At 51.7% G+C, this 17,163-nt stretch overlaps 2 protein-coding genes across 11 annotated transcripts in view; one reads left to right on the plus strand and one right to left on the minus strand.

Moving 5' to 3' along the window:
• Window positions 1-17,163, minus strand: part of LOC121271744 (synembryn-A-like) — a 35,203-nt gene that overhangs the window by 10,234 nt on the left and 7,806 nt on the right. For all 3 annotated transcript variants that reach the window (XM_041177959.1, XM_041177958.1, XM_041177957.1), the window contains exons 2-9: window positions 15,141-15,188; window positions 8,732-9,379; window positions 6,856-6,950; window positions 5,259-5,409; window positions 4,379-4,474; window positions 3,527-3,671; window positions 1,632-1,776; window positions 1,372-1,491 (exon numbers count right to left, since the gene is read on the minus strand). In XM_041177959.1, the coding sequence (XP_041033893.1) occupies window positions 1,372-1,491; window positions 1,632-1,776; window positions 3,527-3,671; window positions 4,379-4,474; window positions 5,259-5,409; window positions 6,856-6,950; window positions 8,732-9,379; window positions 15,141-15,188 (1,448 nt within the window). The remainder of the gene's footprint in view (window positions 1-1,371; window positions 1,492-1,631; window positions 1,777-3,526; window positions 3,672-4,378; window positions 4,475-5,258; window positions 5,410-6,855; window positions 6,951-8,731; window positions 9,380-15,140; window positions 15,189-17,163) is intronic.
• The window catches only part of LOC121271745 (interferon regulatory factor 5-like), a 60,295-nt gene continuing 51,806 nt past the window's right edge, over window positions 8,675-17,163 (plus strand). The window contains exons 1-2 of one of the 8 annotated variants that reach the window (XM_041177963.1): window positions 8,675-8,762; window positions 15,175-15,292. Coding sequence is in view for 2 of the 8 variants with exons in the window: in XM_041177969.1 (XP_041033903.1) it covers window positions 15,081-15,292 (212 nt within the window). In the remaining 6 variants the exon portion in view is untranslated. Of the gene's footprint in view, window positions 8,763-9,371; window positions 9,591-13,119; window positions 14,235-14,942; window positions 15,293-17,163 lie in introns of those variants that run through there. The other 7 variants (XM_041177965.1, XM_041177966.1, XM_041177968.1 and 4 more) reach the window with 7 other exon arrangements.

Consider the following 17,163-nt stretch of genomic DNA (forward strand, 5'->3'; position numbering starts at 1 on the left):
CTGCAGCCTCAACTTTTTACAGTTTATATCAATAACAAAGATGAGGGGAGTGAAGGCACGATAGCTAAATTTGCAAATGACACAAAGAAAGGTAGGAAAGAATGTTGTGAAGAGGACATAAAGGAGATTGCAGACAGATATAGATAGATTGAGTGAGTGGGTGAAAATCTGGCAGGTGGAGTATAATGTAGGAAAACGTGAAGTGTTCACTTTGGCAGGAAGAATAAAAAAGCAGAGTATTACTTAAAAGGGGAATGGCTGTAGAATTCTGAGGTGCAGAGGGATCTAGGTGTTCTAGTGCATGAGTCACAAAAAGTTAGTATGCAGGTAAAGTAATTAAGAAGGCTAATGGAATGCTATCCTTTATTACAATGAACATATTATAATGAACATAAAATAAGGATGTTATGTTCCAGTTATACAGGGCATTGGTGAGACTGCATTTCGAATACTGTGTGCAGTTTTGGTCTCCTTATTTAAGGAAGGATGTAAATGCATTGGAGGCGGTTCAGAGGAGGTTTACTAGATTGATACCTGGAATGAGTGGGTTGTCTTATGAGAATAGGTTAGATAGACTGGGCGTGCGGCATGTGTGACATCAGCATCCCATCGGGGATAACCAGTGGGATAGGGGGTGGGGCGAGACAAGGGGAGGAGTCAGAAATGGTGATCAGGAATAGGGGTAAGGGTTGGGAGTGGTTGAGAATGATGCAAAAGAAGCAGGAAGCTTGGGAAGGGAGTTGGGAATGGAATCAGGAATGCTGGGGAGGTTGTTGGGCATACAGAAAAGGGTTGGGAATGGGGGAGGAGTGGGAATGGGGGAGGAGTGGGAACGGGGTGGGGGAAAGGGGTCAGGAATGGTGCAGAGGGATTGGGAATGGGGGAGGGATCAGGAATCGGGAGGGGATGGGAATGAGCAGAGGGATCGAAAATGGAGGAAGTGTCGGGGATGGTGGGGTGCAGGTTGAGAATTGGGAGATCAGGAATGGGAGAGGGGACTGGAATGGTGCAGAGGGATTGGGAATGGGGGAGGGGTCGGGAATGGGGAGGGGACAGGAATGGTAAGAGGGGTCGAAAATGAGGGAGGTGTCAGGAACCGTGGGGACCAGATTGGGAATGGGAGCAGGGGTCGGGAATGGGGGTGGGATCAGGGATGGGAGAGGGGACAGGAATGGTACAGAGAAACCGGGAATGGGGGAGGGACTGGGAATGATGCAGAGGGATTGGGAATGGGGGAGGGATCAGGAATCGGAGAGGGAATGGGAAAGGTACAGAGGGATCGGGCATGGGGGAGGGGTAGGGAATGGGGGGAGGGGATGCACCATTGTCGATTACCGCCTTGGCACTGGTTCTTGCTGCTTTTGAACCTACCGGGACAGCTTGTCGAACATGCTGACCAGTTTCATGGCTTCATATTCTTTCTGCTCATCCGTCATCCCCTCCATGGGGTTTGGAAGCTTCTCCTCCACTCGTCCTGTCACTGGGTTTATACTGCGAGGTGGGGAGACAGGGAGAAGGAGCTTAATGACCTTATTTAAAGCGACAGACACATCTCGAATCTCCACCCCCTCCCCCGAACCCTTTGTGCACGATCTCAATATCCGATCGCTTGCTGCCTGCAGTTTGCTTACTTCGGTTTTGCCTCCTTGTATTCTTCAGTGTCTGTGTCCTCTTCCTCAGAATATTTTCCATCTCCCCTTCCTCCTCCCAGGAGTCCTCGAGCTGCCAGCAGCCCAGCTGCATTCCCGTATCCAGTGTATTTCACAAAACGGGATACTGCGGGAAGAGGAAGCAGAGTGATAGATACCAAGAGGGGGAGGGGGAGAGAGAGAGAGAGAGAGAGCGAGCGAGAGAGAGAGAGAGAGAGAGAGAGAGAGAGGGAGGAGATAGAGAGAGAGTGGGAGGGAGAAGGAGGGAGAGGAAGGGAGAGGGAGAGGGAGAGAGAGGGAGGTGTTCGGAGACAGGAGGAGAGAGAGAGGGGGGAGGAAGAGAGAGATAGTGAGAGAGAGTGGGAGGGAGAGGAGAGTGAGAGGGCAAGGAAGGGGTTAGGAGACAAGAGAGAGAAGGGGGGAGAGGATACGAGACAGGGAGAGAGAGAGAGAGGGAGACAGAGAAAAAGTGAGAGAGAAGGGGGCAGAGTAAACAGGGTGACAACAGAGAGGGAGAGGCAGAGAGAGAGAAAGAGAGAGAAAGCAGGATAGGGGTTAGGGAGTGAGACGGAGTGGGAGAGAGAGTGAGAGAGGGAGAAAGAGAGACAAAAGGAGAAAAGAAGCAGATGTAATGGTATCAAGAGATGGGAGAGGAAGAAGAGGGGTAGGAGAGGGATAGTAGGAAAGAGAAGGGAGAGAGAGGCAAACAGAGGGGGCAGAAAGAGAGAGAGAGATGGGGACAGAGGGGGGCAAAGTTAGAGAGAGAGAGAGAGAGCGCATATTGTCCATCACTCAGCGTATCACCCACAACTCTGTTAGTCCCCACCCTCCAATGCTGCCCCTGCTGATGCCCGTGTACCTTGAAGCTGTTGCATGGTCCACCCTTCAAGCCACCCCTTCCCCACCCTTGGCTCTTCCACTCAGCTCCTCCCATGTGTTCCACAACATCAGACACCATCTAACCCCTGCCACCACTTTTCTACCTGCAATTCCCCACTGGGTCAACTTGTGAGTTTAGTTTCACATCTTCAGAGGTCGAAGCCAATTAGAGGCTCGGTGGGTGGATGGGGGAGGGGGGGGGGGGCGGCGCAGTTGAGTTCAGCAGGTGAACCATCGAAGCTGCTCCGCTGCTCCTCCTAGTGTCAGGTTAAGGAGCAGCAGTGGTTTCGCTGCAGATTGCTGGCCTATCCATAGGCTGATATAGAGTGGGTCAGGGGTCAGGTCAGGGGCAGGGAGGGGTAATTAGGTTGTAGGGTGGGAGATGGTTCATGTAAATCACAAGGGAAGATTGATCTTGCATTTCTCTAGCGTCTTTCATGACCTTGGGACGTCTCAAGGTGCTTCATAGCCAATGAAGCACTTTGGAAATGCAGTCATTGCTGTAATGTGGGAAACCTGATAGCCAATTTGTGCACAGCAAGCTCCCACAAACAGTAATCTGTTTCGGTGATGTTAGTTGAGGAATTAATATTGGCCCCCGGACACCAGGGAGAACTCCCCTGCTCTTCTCCGAATTAGTGGCAGTGGGGTATTTTACGTTCACCTGAAAGGGCAGATGAGAAAATCATTAACATCTCATCTGGTAGACGGCACCTCTGAGAGTGCAGCACCCCCCACATTGCTGCACTGGGAACGTGAGGCTCAAGTCTCAGGAGTGGGATTTGAACCCACAACCTGTTGACTCAAAGGCTTCCCACTGATCCCATAAACACCAATAGGGACCAAATGGGCCAAACAGCCTATATCTGCATTGTAAGACTCAACTCAATTGTATCCTGTGACTATAGTAAAACTCCCACGTTGGAGGGATGGGGATGAGAAGGTAGACTTTGTCCTTTCGCCCCTTCCCCCCCACTGCCATCACCGTGGTTACTCACCGTTCTCCTTGCACAGGACGAACAGGAACTCCGCGGCGCAGTGTTTCACATCAGTGTTGACATGTGTCATCAGACGCACCAGCTTGTTACGCAGAGCTTCCCCCACCTCAGGACGATTCTTCACATCTCGCAACGGGGGTAAGACCTGCGGGGGAGGGGGGGGAGTGGGTGGTGGGGGGTTTTGGGGGGGTGGGTGCAGAAGGGCAGGGGTTCAGAGGAAATACATAAAATCAGGGCGATGTCAGCATTCAAACCTTCCATCCTCTCTTATCCAAAACACTGCTGCCCGTGTCCTAACTCGAAATAAAGTTCCCTTCACCTGAGCTGCTTGTGACCCTAAACTGACTCCCCATCCAGCAATGGCTCAATCTTAAAATTCAAACCCTTGTGTTCAAATCCCCTCCCATCCTCGCACCCCCCCCCTCTCTGTAACCTCCTCAAGCCCCTCGACCCCCAATCCACCACCGCACCACCCCCCCCCACCAACCCCAACCCCCAACCCCCCTCACCCCCACCCGGAGACCCACCCGCCTGGAGATATCTGCGCTCCCCTAATTCTGGCCTCTTGCGTATCCCCCCAATCTTTCATCGCTCCACCACTGGCCGAGCCTTCAGCTGCCTGGGTCCCAAGCTCTGGGATTCTGTCCCTAAACCTCTCCGCCTCTCTCCTCCTCGATGCCTGCCTCTTTGACCCAAACATTTGGCTATCTGCCCTGGATATCCCCTTGCTGAGCTCAGTGTCAAACTGTGCCTGACAACCGCCCCCCTCTTGTCAAGCGCCTTGGGCTGGTTAAAGGTGTTGCGAGGGCTGCAGGTTTTGTGGTTGGAAAGCGTCTGCAAGGTCGCTCTTACCCTTGTGCGCAGGAACTTGCGTGTCTCTCGATGGTAACGGGAGCTTTCCGTCAGCAGGTTGAGGACTGGGGTCAGAGATTCCCTCAGCTTCAGACCCTACAGGGGGGGAAGTCAAGGAAACATGTTAGAGAGCAGGGCTGAAGGCCTTGGTGGTGGTGGGGGGGGGGGGGGGGGGGGGGGGGGGGGGGGGGGGGGGGGGGGGGGGGTCACAGGTCACCGGCAAATGTGAGGGGTCAACGTACAAGGCCGTATCCACCCAACTAAGCTCAGGTTCTCTCCCCCCCCCATCGCTCTGTTGCTCTCTCATGCCCCTGAACCTCTCCGCCGATGCCCTCCATCCTTTATCTCTCTTCTTGTTTCTGCCCCTTCCAACATCTCACTCAATCAAATACCCTGGGAAATTCTTCCTGTCCAGGGTCAGTTGGCAGCTGCTTCTTTTGCTCTCAGCTTTTGTGAGGTGTCAAACTCTTCAACTTCCAGCTTCACTGTAGATGCCAAATGGGATTTGTGCAGCTACGATAAGGGAAGGTTGGGGGGGTGGGGGGGAGGTAATTCGGACAGGGGAAACCCAATCATTGGCCAAGTCCTGTTGCAGTCAAAATATAGGAGCTGGAAAACAGTAATGGTGACCGTGAAACTATCACTGATTGTCGTTAAAAACCCATCCGGTTCCCTAATGCCCTTTAGGGAAGGAAATCTGCCATCCTTACCTGGTCTGGCCTACATGTGACTCCAGACCCACAGCAATGTGGTTGACTCTTAACTGCCCTCTGAAATGGCTGAGCAAGCCACTCAGTTCAAGGGCAATTAGGGATGGGCAACAAATGCTGGTCTTGCCAGCAACACTCATATCCAATGAAAGTATAAAAAAAACCTTTACCCTGTCCAATCTCTTGTCCATGAAGTCCAGCAGAATCTCCACCGTGTCCATGTTCATTCCCATGTATTCCACGGATCCTGGCTCCACCTTTGGAGTGAGGAGAACATCCAAGCACATCAAGGGCAGATTGACCAGGAGGTTGACTGTGTGGCTGCGGAGAGGTGGGGGAAGGGGGGAGAGGGGTCAGTGCAAAATATCAAGACCCAGTAATACAACCAGCAGACACATGGGAACACCACCACCTGGAAGTTCCCCTCCAAGTCAGTCACCATCCTGACTTGGAAATATATCGCTGTTCCTTCACTGTCACTGGGTCAAAATCCTGGAACTCCCTCCCTAACAGCACTGTGGATGTACCTACATCACATGGACTGCAGCGGTTCAAGAAGGCAGCTCACCACCACCTTCTCAAGTGCAATTAGGGATGGGCAACAAATGCTGAGCCCAGCCAGCGAAGCCCACATCCCATGAATGAATTTTTTTTAAATTTGAAGAAGAAGAGGGTAGTTCTTTGAGCCAATACTTATCCCTTGCTATTCTGATTAAAACCCCACAAATTACCTGGTAGTTATCACATTTCTGCTTCTGGTATCTTGCTGTGCTTAAATTGGCAGTCACATTTCCTACATTACAACAGTGACTACGCTGCATTTCACTGGGTGTTAAAACACTTTGTGAGATCCCGAGGCGCTATCGAAATGCAAGTCTTTCTTTCTTTCCAGGTTCTGCCTCTCGCACCCGCCTTCCACTCCCAAGTCTAAGTTCTCACTGGTGACGGAAACTCATGCAAACACAGGCTGGTCAACTTCAACGTCCCCCTTCAGCTTGGAAATTAAGTAAGGATCAGCCAGGATTCCAGTGGGACCCCCACTACCCATCCCCCCCCTGCAACAGCACCCCACCCCACTCCCCACCCTCAGCGCAGCCTAAAGGAACTCAGGCGAAGGCGGGAGCATCTGCTTAGCTCAACTGTGACGGCCCTCAAAGTCAAATAGCCGGCAGCCACTCATTGCCAAATTGGCTGCTGCGTTTCTCTGCAACGCTCCAGAAACACTTCGTTGGTGGGTGGAGCGTTTCGGGGTGTCCCAAGATCGTGCAAGGTGCCCGATCAGCGGCAGGGTCGAAATGCAGAGGACACTGATTTAAGGTAATTGGTAAGCGAGGTGAAGGAGAGATGAGGGAAAAACCTTTTTTTCACCAGAGAGGTGGGTTCAATGGTGGCTGACGAAAGGGAATTGACTAATCATCTGCAAAGAAAATATTTGCAGGGCTGTGGGGAAAGGACAGGGGAGTGGGATCAGGCGAGTTGCTCTTGCAGAGAGCTGGCTCAGACACGATGGGCTGAATGGCCTCTTTCTGTGCCGTAACCATTCTATGGCGCCGTGAAATGCAAGTCTTTCTTTCGGTTTACTTCACGAATAGACACTTGGGAAAGAAGTGACTTGAAGCCAGGGGCCTGGGGAAGGGGATCCGAGCCCTCCCGAGCTGGGAGGGGAAGGAAAGCATAATACCCAGTTTGAAGGCAGTTTCGCCAGTGAAGGAAGTAAGAACCAGAACAAAATGCCAACTTTGACCGTTCTGATTAGCAGTTTCTTACCCGTGGAACTCCTGTGTCCTCTCCTTGCTGTCACTGTCAATCAGCAAGCAGTGGCGCAGAATGGCTGCCAGGTGGCGGTAGAGAGCCGCATCCTCCTGTTGGCAGAGTAGAAACGTGAGAGGCCGTGCAGACACAGAACCACCAGCGCTCCCCAGTGGCAGAGTGGGTCAGTGGCATGGACACCAAAGCCTTCAATGCATTCGTGATCACATTACTGTGGAAACCCTTTTTTTTGCCCATGGGCAGGGTGTTATTTTGTTCTCCCTGCTGTCCTGGCCAATATTTAGCCTGCAACAGGGGGAGATGGTGGTAATCTCGCTGCATTAAAATAATCCAAAGGTCAGGGTTGGTGCTCTGGGGACAGGGGTTCAAATCCCACCATGGCAGCTGGTGGAATTTAAAGTTAGCGAGTAAGTCTGGAATGTAAAACTAGTCTCAGTAATAGTGACCATGACAACATCATCAACTGTTGTAAAAACCCAAAACAAAAACAGAATTACCTGGAAAAACTCAGCAGGTCTGGCAGCATCGGCGGAGAAGAAAAGAGTTGACGTTTCGAGTCCTCATGACCCTTCGACAGAACTTGAGTTCGAGTCCAACTCAAGTTCTGTCGAAGGGTCATGAGGACTCGAAACGTCAACTCTTTTCTTCTCCGCCGATGCTGCCAGACCTGCTGAGTTTTTCCAGGTAATTCTGTTTTTGTTTTGGATTTCCAGCATCCGCAGTTTTTTTGTTTTTATCTCTGTTGTAAAAACCCATCTGGTTCACTAATGTCTCTTAGGGAAGGAAATCTGCCGTCCTAACCCAGTCTGGCCTACATGTGACTCCAGACCCACAGCAATGTTGGGTTGACTCTTAACTGCCCCCTCTGAAATGGCCGAGCAAGCCACCCAGTTCGAGGGCAGTTAGGGACGGGCAGCAAAGGCTGGCCTTGCCAGCGACGCCCCCATCCCAGGAGAGAATTAAAAAGCAACTAACGTAAGCAGGAGATTAATCCAGCCATTTAATGCGTGGCTGTCCGTGGGATCATGCTGTGCGCAAATTGGCTGCCACGTTTCCCACACTGCAACAGCGAGTATGTTTCAAAAGTGCTTCATCGGGTGTCGAGCACTTTGGGGTGTCCTGGGGCTGTGCCCGGCGCCATGGAAATGTAAGTCATTTCCTCTGATCACTGGGTGATGAGTCGATAAGTGTCACCCACCCCATCCCCCCATTCCCCCCCCTCCCTCTCCCCTCCCTCCCTCCCCCTCCCCCCATTCCCCCCCTCCCATTCCCCTCCCCCCATTCCCCCCCCTCCCATTCCCCTCCCCCCCCTCCCCCCATTCCCCCCCCCTCCCATTCCCCCCTCCCCCCCCATTCCCCCCCCTCCCTCTCCCCTCCCTCCCTCCCCCCATTCCCCCCCTCCCATCCCCCCTCCCTCTCCCCTCCCTCCCTCCCCCCATTCCCCCCCTCCCATCCCCCCCTCCCTCCCCCCATTCCTTCCCCCTCCCTCCCCCCATTCTTTCCCCCCCCTCCCTCCCCCCATTCACGACCCCTCCCTCCCCCCATTCCCCCCCTCCCATCCCCCCCTCCCCCCCTCCCCATCCCTCCCCCCATTCCCCCCCTTCCCATCCCCCTCCCCCCCTCCCCATCCCCCTCCCCCCTCCCCCCCCTCCCCATCCCCATCCCCCTCCCTTCCCCCCTCCCTCTCCCTCCCCCCCATCCCCCCTCCCCCTTATCCCCCCCATCCCCCCCTCCTCTCCCATCTCCCCTCCCCTCCCTCCTTCGCTTCCTGCTAAGCGACCTTTGACCCCTCCCTCCCTTCCTTCCTTCCTGCTAAGCGACCTTTGACCCCCCCCGCGGGGAGAGAGAGAGAGAGAAAGAGAGAGACTCTTGCCTCGTCCACTTGCCGCCGGCTGGCGTCGAAGGTAATGTTGAAGAGGATTTTCAGGACCTCCATCACCCGGTCAGTCTGGTCTCGGCGCAGCGGCGGCCGGTCCGGCGCCACCTCGTAGGCGTCCAGCCAGCGCAGGCCCAGCGCGGCCTCCAGGGTGTCGGTCAGCAGGGCCACTCCGCGGAGCTCGCGGGCCAGCTGCCCCCGCGCCTCGACGAGCAGCGCCGTCAGCAGGAACATCAGCCGCAGCGCGTAGAAGCTGGCGTCCCGCCCGCCAACCGCCGCCGCCGCCGCCGCCGCGTCACCGTCACCGCCGCCGCCGCCGTCCACCACCTTCAGGCGCCCGGCCAGCCCGTGGATCAGGCCCATCTCCCCCGCCGCCGCCTGGGCGGCCTCGCTGTTGTAGACGGTGTTGCAGAGGCACTTCAAGGCCTCGGAGGCCACCTCGCCGTCGGGGACCTTGCCGGGCCCACGGCCCCCCGCGCCCCCGATGCCGGCCAGCTGCGCCAGCGCGCGCATGGACCGGCGGCTGGCGAAGGGCGCCAGGGCGTGCTTGTCCCGGGAGAGGATGCGCACGGCCTGCAGGCTCGCCAGCTGGCTGCAGGGCTGGAGGTCCCGTCCCAGGAAATCGATCAGCAGCTCGCCCATTCTCTGAAAAGGGAGGCCGGAGCAGCCGGGGTTATGTCATCGGAAGAGCATCGAGGAACCGGAGGAGCCGTTTTTTTTTTTAAATAGTAATAATAATAAAACCAAACCAAACAACGTTCGCACTGGTGATAACCAGAAGTGTCAGGGGAAGATGGCACAGACTGGGTTCTCTTCTCTAGGCAAGGGAAGGCTGAGGGATGACCTGCTTAAAGTGGTGAGGGAGTTGGCGGTGATGGACCTGGAGGAGATGGTTTCAGTGACTGGACCTGGACCTGGAGGAGATGGTTTCAGTGACTGGACCCGGACCTGGAGGAGATGGTTTCAGTGACTGGACCCGGACCTGGAGGAGATGGTTTCACTGACTGGACCCGGACGTGGAGGAGGTGGTTTCACTGGCTGGACCCGGACCTGGAGGAGATGGTTTCAGTGACTGGACCCGGACCTGGAGGAGATGGTTTCACTGACTGGACCTGGACCTGGAGGAGATGGTTTCAGTGACTGGACCTGGACCTGGAGGAGATGGTTTCAGTGACTGGACCTGGACCTGGAGGAGATGGTTTCAGTGACTGGACCTGGACCTGGAGGAGATGGTTTCACTGACTGGACCTGGACCTGGAGGAGATGGTTTCAGTGACTGGACCTGGACCTGGAGGAGATGGTTTCAGTGACTGGACCCGGACCTGGAGGAGATGGTTTCACTGACTGGACCCGGACCTGGAGGAGATGGTTTCAGTGACTGGACCCGGACCTGGAGGAGGTGGTTTCACTGACTGGACATGGACGTGGAGGAGATGGTTTCACTGACTGGACCCGGACGTGGAGGAGCTGGTTTCACTGACTGGACATGGACGTGGAGGAGATGGTTTCACTGACTGGACCCGGACGTGGAGGAGCTGGTTTCACTGACTGGACATGGAAGTGGAGGAGATGGTTTCACTGACTGGACCCGGACGTGGAGGAGATGGTTTCACTGACTGGACCCGGACGTGGAGGAGGTGGTTTCACTGACTGGACCCGGACGTGGAGGAGATGGTTTCACTGACTGGACCCGGACGTGGAGGAGATGGTTTCACTGACTGGACCCGGACGTGGAGGAGAGGGTTTCACTGACTGGACCCGGACGTGGAGGAGGTGGTTTCACTGACTGGACCCGGACGTGGAGGAGGTGGTTTCACTGACTGGACCCGGACGTGGAGGAGGTGGTTTCACTGACTGGACCCGGACGTGGAGGAGGTGGTTTCACTGACTGGACCCGGACGTGGAGGAGGTGGTTTCACTGACTGGACCCGGACGTGGAGGAGATGGTTTCACTGACTGGACGTGGAGGAGATGGAAGGACACTTGCAGCCTTGAGCTGCAAGTGGAAAAATTGTCACTCAATCCCAGTAAAGGAGGTGAGGGGAACCTCTTTCGCCTGGGGAGAGTGTGGGACCCGCTACCACGGCCAGCGGTTGAGGTGAACAGCTTAGCTACACTTAAGGGGAAGATGGATAAGCACACGAGGGAGAAAGGGATTGAAGGCTATGCCGGTAGGGGAGAGACAGTAAGGGGATGGGAGGAAGTTCGTGAGGAGCACAAACACCAAAACAGACACAGCAGTTGGGCCAAATGTTTCTGCGGATTCTACATCAATGCGGACTGGTAGATTAGACTTTACTTCACATTCTAACCCATTCCCGATCACTCAAAGGCTGACGCTCAGACCTTCTCAGACCTCCACAGCACAAAGGTGCAGTATAAAGATCGTGGGTCCCACTTGGTGTTGTGTGAGGTGAAGTTACTCATCTCCTCCAGTCTTCCTCCGACACTCTGCAGCTTCTCAAAACCCAAGAATAGCAGCAGCAACCTACTACCCGCTGCTTCATCTCATCAGCTCACCTTGGTGTATCCCGCATAATAAGCCTCGGGCTAGCTTTCTCGATGAAGCAAATGTGAGATCATGGCTGAACTGTGCTAACTCCACCCACCTACGCCAGCTGCATATTCCTCCAGACACACAAAGGGCATTGGCAGGGTTCAGGAGCGAGCTGTGGGTCTGCTAACAGAGGTACGAAGCCCAGGGAGTGCGCTAGACTGGAATAACGTACCACTGAAAACATACAGTCTTCATGAAAACTACAAACCCTGAGACTAGCCCTGACTCAGGAGGAACAGGACTGCCTCTTACCTCTCTCAGCATCACTTCTGGATCCTCGGATTGTTCGGAATCAGAGTCGGAATCCGAGTTGGAAAAGTACTCTCTATATTTCATTTTCCTAAACTACGCCCAGAAAGCCGATGGAAGCAGATGATAAAGTCGTAAAACAAAGAGGGGACAAGAAAGAACAAATAGAGACAGTTTCTGAGATTGATATTCCACGTCTTTGTGGAGGGCAGGGAGGGGAGGACAGACCAAGAATTCAAATAATAATTTAAATGTAAAGAATAACAGCTGAAACTTATATTGATGCTGGTAAAACCTGCGCTGACTTTGCATAATATTCACCTGTCCTTTGTCCCATGGCAGGTCAGAGGCTGGGACTTCTGCAGAGAGTGACTCACCTCCTGACTCCCCAAATCCTGTCTGCCATCTACAAGGCACAAGTCAGGAGTGTGATGGAATATTCCCCACTTGCCTGGATGAGTGCAGCTCCAACAACACTCGAGAAGGTCAACACCATCCAGGACAAAGCAGCCTGCTTGATTAGCACCACATCCACAAACATTCACTCCCTCCACTACCAACGCACATTAGCAGCAGTGTGTACCATCTACAAGATGCACTGCAGGAATTCACCAAGGCTCCTTGGACAACACCTTCCAAACCCACGATTACTATCATCTAGAAGGACAAAGGCAGCAGACACATGGGAACACCACCACCTGGAAGTTCCCCTCCAAGTCAGTCACCATCCTGACTTGGAAATATATTGCTGTTCCTTCATTGTCGCTGGGTCAAAATCCTGGAACTTCCTCCCTAACAGCACTGTGGGTGTACCTACATCACATGGACTGCAGCGGTTCAAGAAGGCAGCTCACCACCACCTTCTCAAGGGGCAATTAGGGATGGGCGGTAAGTGCTGTCCTAGCCAACGATGCCCACATCCCGTGAATGAATTTTAAAAACCCTGCATTCTCTGGGGGAAAAGACTGGAGTTCAAGAAAAGGGATCAGAGTGCACTCTGTCATATAGAATATGGAGCTAAGATACCCTGGAGACAGCCCTGGAGACAGAGGACTGAGGTATTAAAGAAAGAGGACCCTGTTTTTGTGATTTATTTGGACTGTTGAATGGAATCTACAAATACCATCTCTTCTAGTGGTGAAGCCTAGAGTTTGTTTTTCTATAACCCCAGCAACATGATGCCCTTACAAAGATGACATTCAACCACATGATGAAGGAGATAGAACTCCTTGCTGTGCCAATGACCAACTTTACTGAGCAAGATACTGCCCTGAACTAACATGGCCCTAGCCACACTGAGATCCAGTTGAGTGACCCACACGGCTGTTGGTAACAATTGATCTGAAGAGAGCTGGGGGGAAGGGGGGTCTCAAACTATTTATAAACATGTCGAATCAGCAATTTATTATCAGCTAGAGTTCAGCTGGCTCTACCCCTCGTATCCAAATCAGAAGGTTGTGGGTTTAAGCCCCACTCCAGAGGCCTGTGTACAAATAATTTGACTGACACTCCAGTGCAGTACTGAGGGAGTGCTGCACTGTCAAAGGATCCGTCTTTTGGATGAGATGTTAAACCGAAGCCCTGTCTTCCCTCTCAAATGGATGTAAAAGATCCACTGACGCTATTTTGAAGAGCAGGGGAGCTTTCCCCACTGTGGTAACCAATATTTCTCCCTCAACCATCATTAATATTATCCAGCCATTATCACATTGCTGTTGATGGGAGCTTGCTGTTCGCAAATTGGTTGTCGTGTTTGCTATATTACAGTGATTACACTTCGAAAAAGTACCACATTGGCTGCAAAGTGCCTTGGGGTGTCCTGAGGTTTTGAAAAGCAGTGGATAACTACAAGATCAGGAAGCTGGGAAACAAATATCAAAGAAGAGAGAAAAAAAAAGCACTGTCCCTAACAAAGTACCAGACCAGCAAAGTCACAATAGCACAGAACAGCAACAGGGAGCTGGGAAGGACAGATTGGGGTAAACTGCTCTAGGCTGACTGGAGGCTAGTCACCATGCCAAGGGAGACAGCAATCAAGTGCTACATTTTGCAATCGCACTTGGGCAAGAACTGAGAACTAAGCAGCAAAGAGACTTCTTTACCTCTTCCAGTTTCTCACGCTGTCGAGGTAATGGTAAAAGGAAGTAAACAAAGAAAAAAATAATTATAAGACGTGGCATTGACCACACTGTAAGATTTTAGATTTCAGCAGAGTCCTCATCCACAGACCATTGAAAGTTTCTCATGTTCCAGCTGGAAGGTCCTGAAGGTTTGAATCGCTATTGGACAGTTAGACAGATGTCTCCTTCTTTCAAATGGTAGGTTTGATTTTGGCCTGTTTTACTCTCCTCCTCCTCTCGGAGGATCTTGTGGTGCGGTGGGTGGTGACCCTGCCTCTGAGCCAGGGTCGTGTCCCAGCCCAGGGCTGGATGGACAAGGAAAGTACATCAACAACATGGCCAACCAGATATCAACCTGCAAATCCTTCCAACATGCACCAATGGCGGGTGGTAAGAGATTCCTGGTCAGCCATGTGATGGAAAGAAAGTTGAAGCCACCATCATCACTACCCATAGCTCCAGAATACAACATACATGGAAAAGTGCATGTCGCCATGGCAACTGAGTGAACTGTAACCCACCCAATCTCCTCTCTCAGCCAACCTTCCAAGCAATCGTTCTTCTATAAAGCATGGTAAATTGTAGCTCGCTGTAGAACTAATGCACATTGCCTAGGATGTACCTGCATCCAAATGCCCTTTCCCGACCCTCTCACCACTGAACATCCAGTATGTCCATCCTCATGGCACCTTGCCTTCCAATCAGAAAGCGGATTCTTTGTTACCTGATTGGATGATCCTTGGTTCTCATGCAAGCAAGCTTCAACCCCCACACCATGCCCAATGTTTTTAGCTAGTAAATGAAAGTATTTGAACATTTTAAAAAAAAACACACCAAGGATTTTTCTCCCAAGCTTTTTCGCTCACATGTCCTGGAGATTAATCTCTAAAAACTCCCAAGGGCAATCCAGGAGAGGGCACTCTATATGGAATTGAGGCATTACTTCAATTTCTCCCAAACAATTCCACTGGCAAAAGTGTAGGCCTGAGACCTGGGCCTTTCTGAGATTACTCATATCCCTCTCCTGCCCCCGCACCAAGCCCATATCCTTTCTACCATCTTCTAACCCAGGAGAGACGTCTTTACCCAGAGAGTGGTGCAGGGAATGTGGAACTCGACACGACCACAGGGAGTGATTGAGGTGATTGGAATGGATGTGTTTAAAGGGAAGTTGGGATAAACACACAAAGGAGAAAACAAATGAGAAGAATGTGGTGATGGGCTGAGATGGGGTGGGGGGGGGGGGCGGTTCTGGTGGAGAATAAGCAGCAACATGGACCAGCTGGGCCGAATGGCCTGTGTGCATTCTAAGCAATTTTAGTTGGCGGAAAAGGGATAGGCTCCTGTGGTGCAGTACTGAGGGAGTGCTGCACTGCTGAAGGTGCTGGTGAGACAGTGAACCTGCCCGGCAGAATAATGAATGCTATTACCCGTACATTGTTGGGCTGCCAAGCCTGTTGAATTTTTCCATTTCACTCACCTTTCTCCTCTCTCTCTCCTCTTCTTTGAAAAAGAAGCACTGGGCATACTGGAGAAAAAAGAAACACAAAGGCAAAACAATTATTTTGCTTCGAGGAGTAGGATCCCAGGAACTGGAGAAACATTCTCAGGCAATTGGTATAATTTACGCAGGTAAGTCAGTCAAAAATATATTTTTTTGATGCCCCCATTCCTATAATCTGTGTTTTTAATAGATAGTGCAAATTTTCCAAGGCCTTATCAAATTATGATATGAAGGAAGGAAATAAGTGGTTGTAATGTCAGAATCTCAGCAGGCAATTTGTGCACAGCAAGCTCCCACAAACAGGAATGCAATAATGAATGGGTAATCTGTTTTTAGTGATGTTGATTGAGGGATGAATATTGGCCAGAGGACACTGGGGAGAAGCCCCCCTGCTTTTCTTTGAAATAGTTTCACAGGATCTTTTACCACCTGAGAGGGTAAACAATATCGCTGCTTAAAGACTGAAAGATGGCATCTCAGGCAGTGCAGCAGTCCCTTGTACAGCACTGGAGCATCAGCCAGAGCAGTGATTTTCATATTGAGTAGCAAGTCCAATCACATTACACCTCATTTTCCAGTCACGAGTTTGAATCATTAACTTGCAGGTGGGAACACCACCGCTTGGAAGTTCCCCTCCAATTCACTCACCATCCTGACTTGGAAATATATCAACCATGACTTCACTGTCGCTGGGTCAAAACCCTGGAACTCCCTCCCTAACAGCACAGTGGGTGTATCTACACCACAGGGACTGCAGCGGTTCAAGAAGGCAGCTCACCACCACCTTCTCAAGGGTAACTAGGGAGGGGCAATAAATGCTGGCCCAGCCAGCGATGCCTACTTCCAGTGAAAGAATTTTTAAAAATTGAAATTTAAAATTAATTTTAACCAATGGAAGATCAGGAGTACTGGGAATTGGGAATCACAGACAATTTCCCAATTTAATATTTACAAGGAAGTACACACCACCCCCATTAACCCCACTGTAACCCCCACTACACTCCCCCACGTTAACCCCAGCTACACCCCCCACTGTAACCCCCACTATAACATCCACAACATCCCCACTATAACTTCCACTACAACCCCCCCACTGTAACACCCGCTATAACCTCCACTACACCCCCCACTGTAAACCCCACTATAACCTCCACTACACCCCCCACTGTAAACCCCATTATAACCTCCACTACATCCCCCACTGTAAACCCTGCTACACCCCAACACTGTAACCCACCTACGCCCCCCACTGTAACTCCCACTACCCTCTCCACTATAACGGCACTAACTCCCACTACACCCCCCACTGTAACCCTTACTACACCCCCCACTGTAACCCCCATTGCACTCTCCACTAAACCCCCACTACACTTCAACACAACAACACCTGACTGTAGTTTCCAATTGTTCATTTGTTCTGTGTTTGGTTATGAGAGTCTGGTAACTGATCTATGCTCACTGTGCTTGATTGGTTAAGCCTGGGTGTGGACTCACAGCAAAATAAACAGACACTGCAGAAGCTACTAGAAGCTGCAGCTGTAAGCATGAGTGCAGACATTTTGTGATTGCAGAGATATTTTAAAACTCGTAAGTATATCCGCTGCAAATTTAGAAACTGGTTTCATTTCTGTATTACTCTGAGATACATAAAATAAACAACACTCACTATACCCCCATTCCCAGTACACTCCCCACTGCAGCAATACATCAAATCAGTGGGTTGTCTTACTCAAATTAAACAAAATAACATTCCTATGTGTTGTGTCTCAACCTTTGGTTTCTAAAATAGATTTCCTATCTCTGTGCTTTCTGATTCACAGCTGGCAGCTGGAAAGGGCTCAGGGATAATGGGTATGAGGTGTTTGATGGATCACTGAGAGAGGTTAATAAACCTCTCATCGTTTACAGGTTTTGGCAGAAACAAAGCTCACAGAAACAGATAATCCAACCAAGTGCCTTTTTCCCCTAAACCTGTGTGAACGCAGTTTGATCCAAAACA

Source organism: Carcharodon carcharias, chromosome 31 (genome assembly GCF_017639515.1).
Source record: "Carcharodon carcharias isolate sCarCar2 chromosome 31, sCarCar2.pri, whole genome shotgun sequence".
Classification (NCBI taxonomy): domain Eukaryota; kingdom Metazoa; phylum Chordata; class Chondrichthyes; order Lamniformes; family Lamnidae; genus Carcharodon; species Carcharodon carcharias.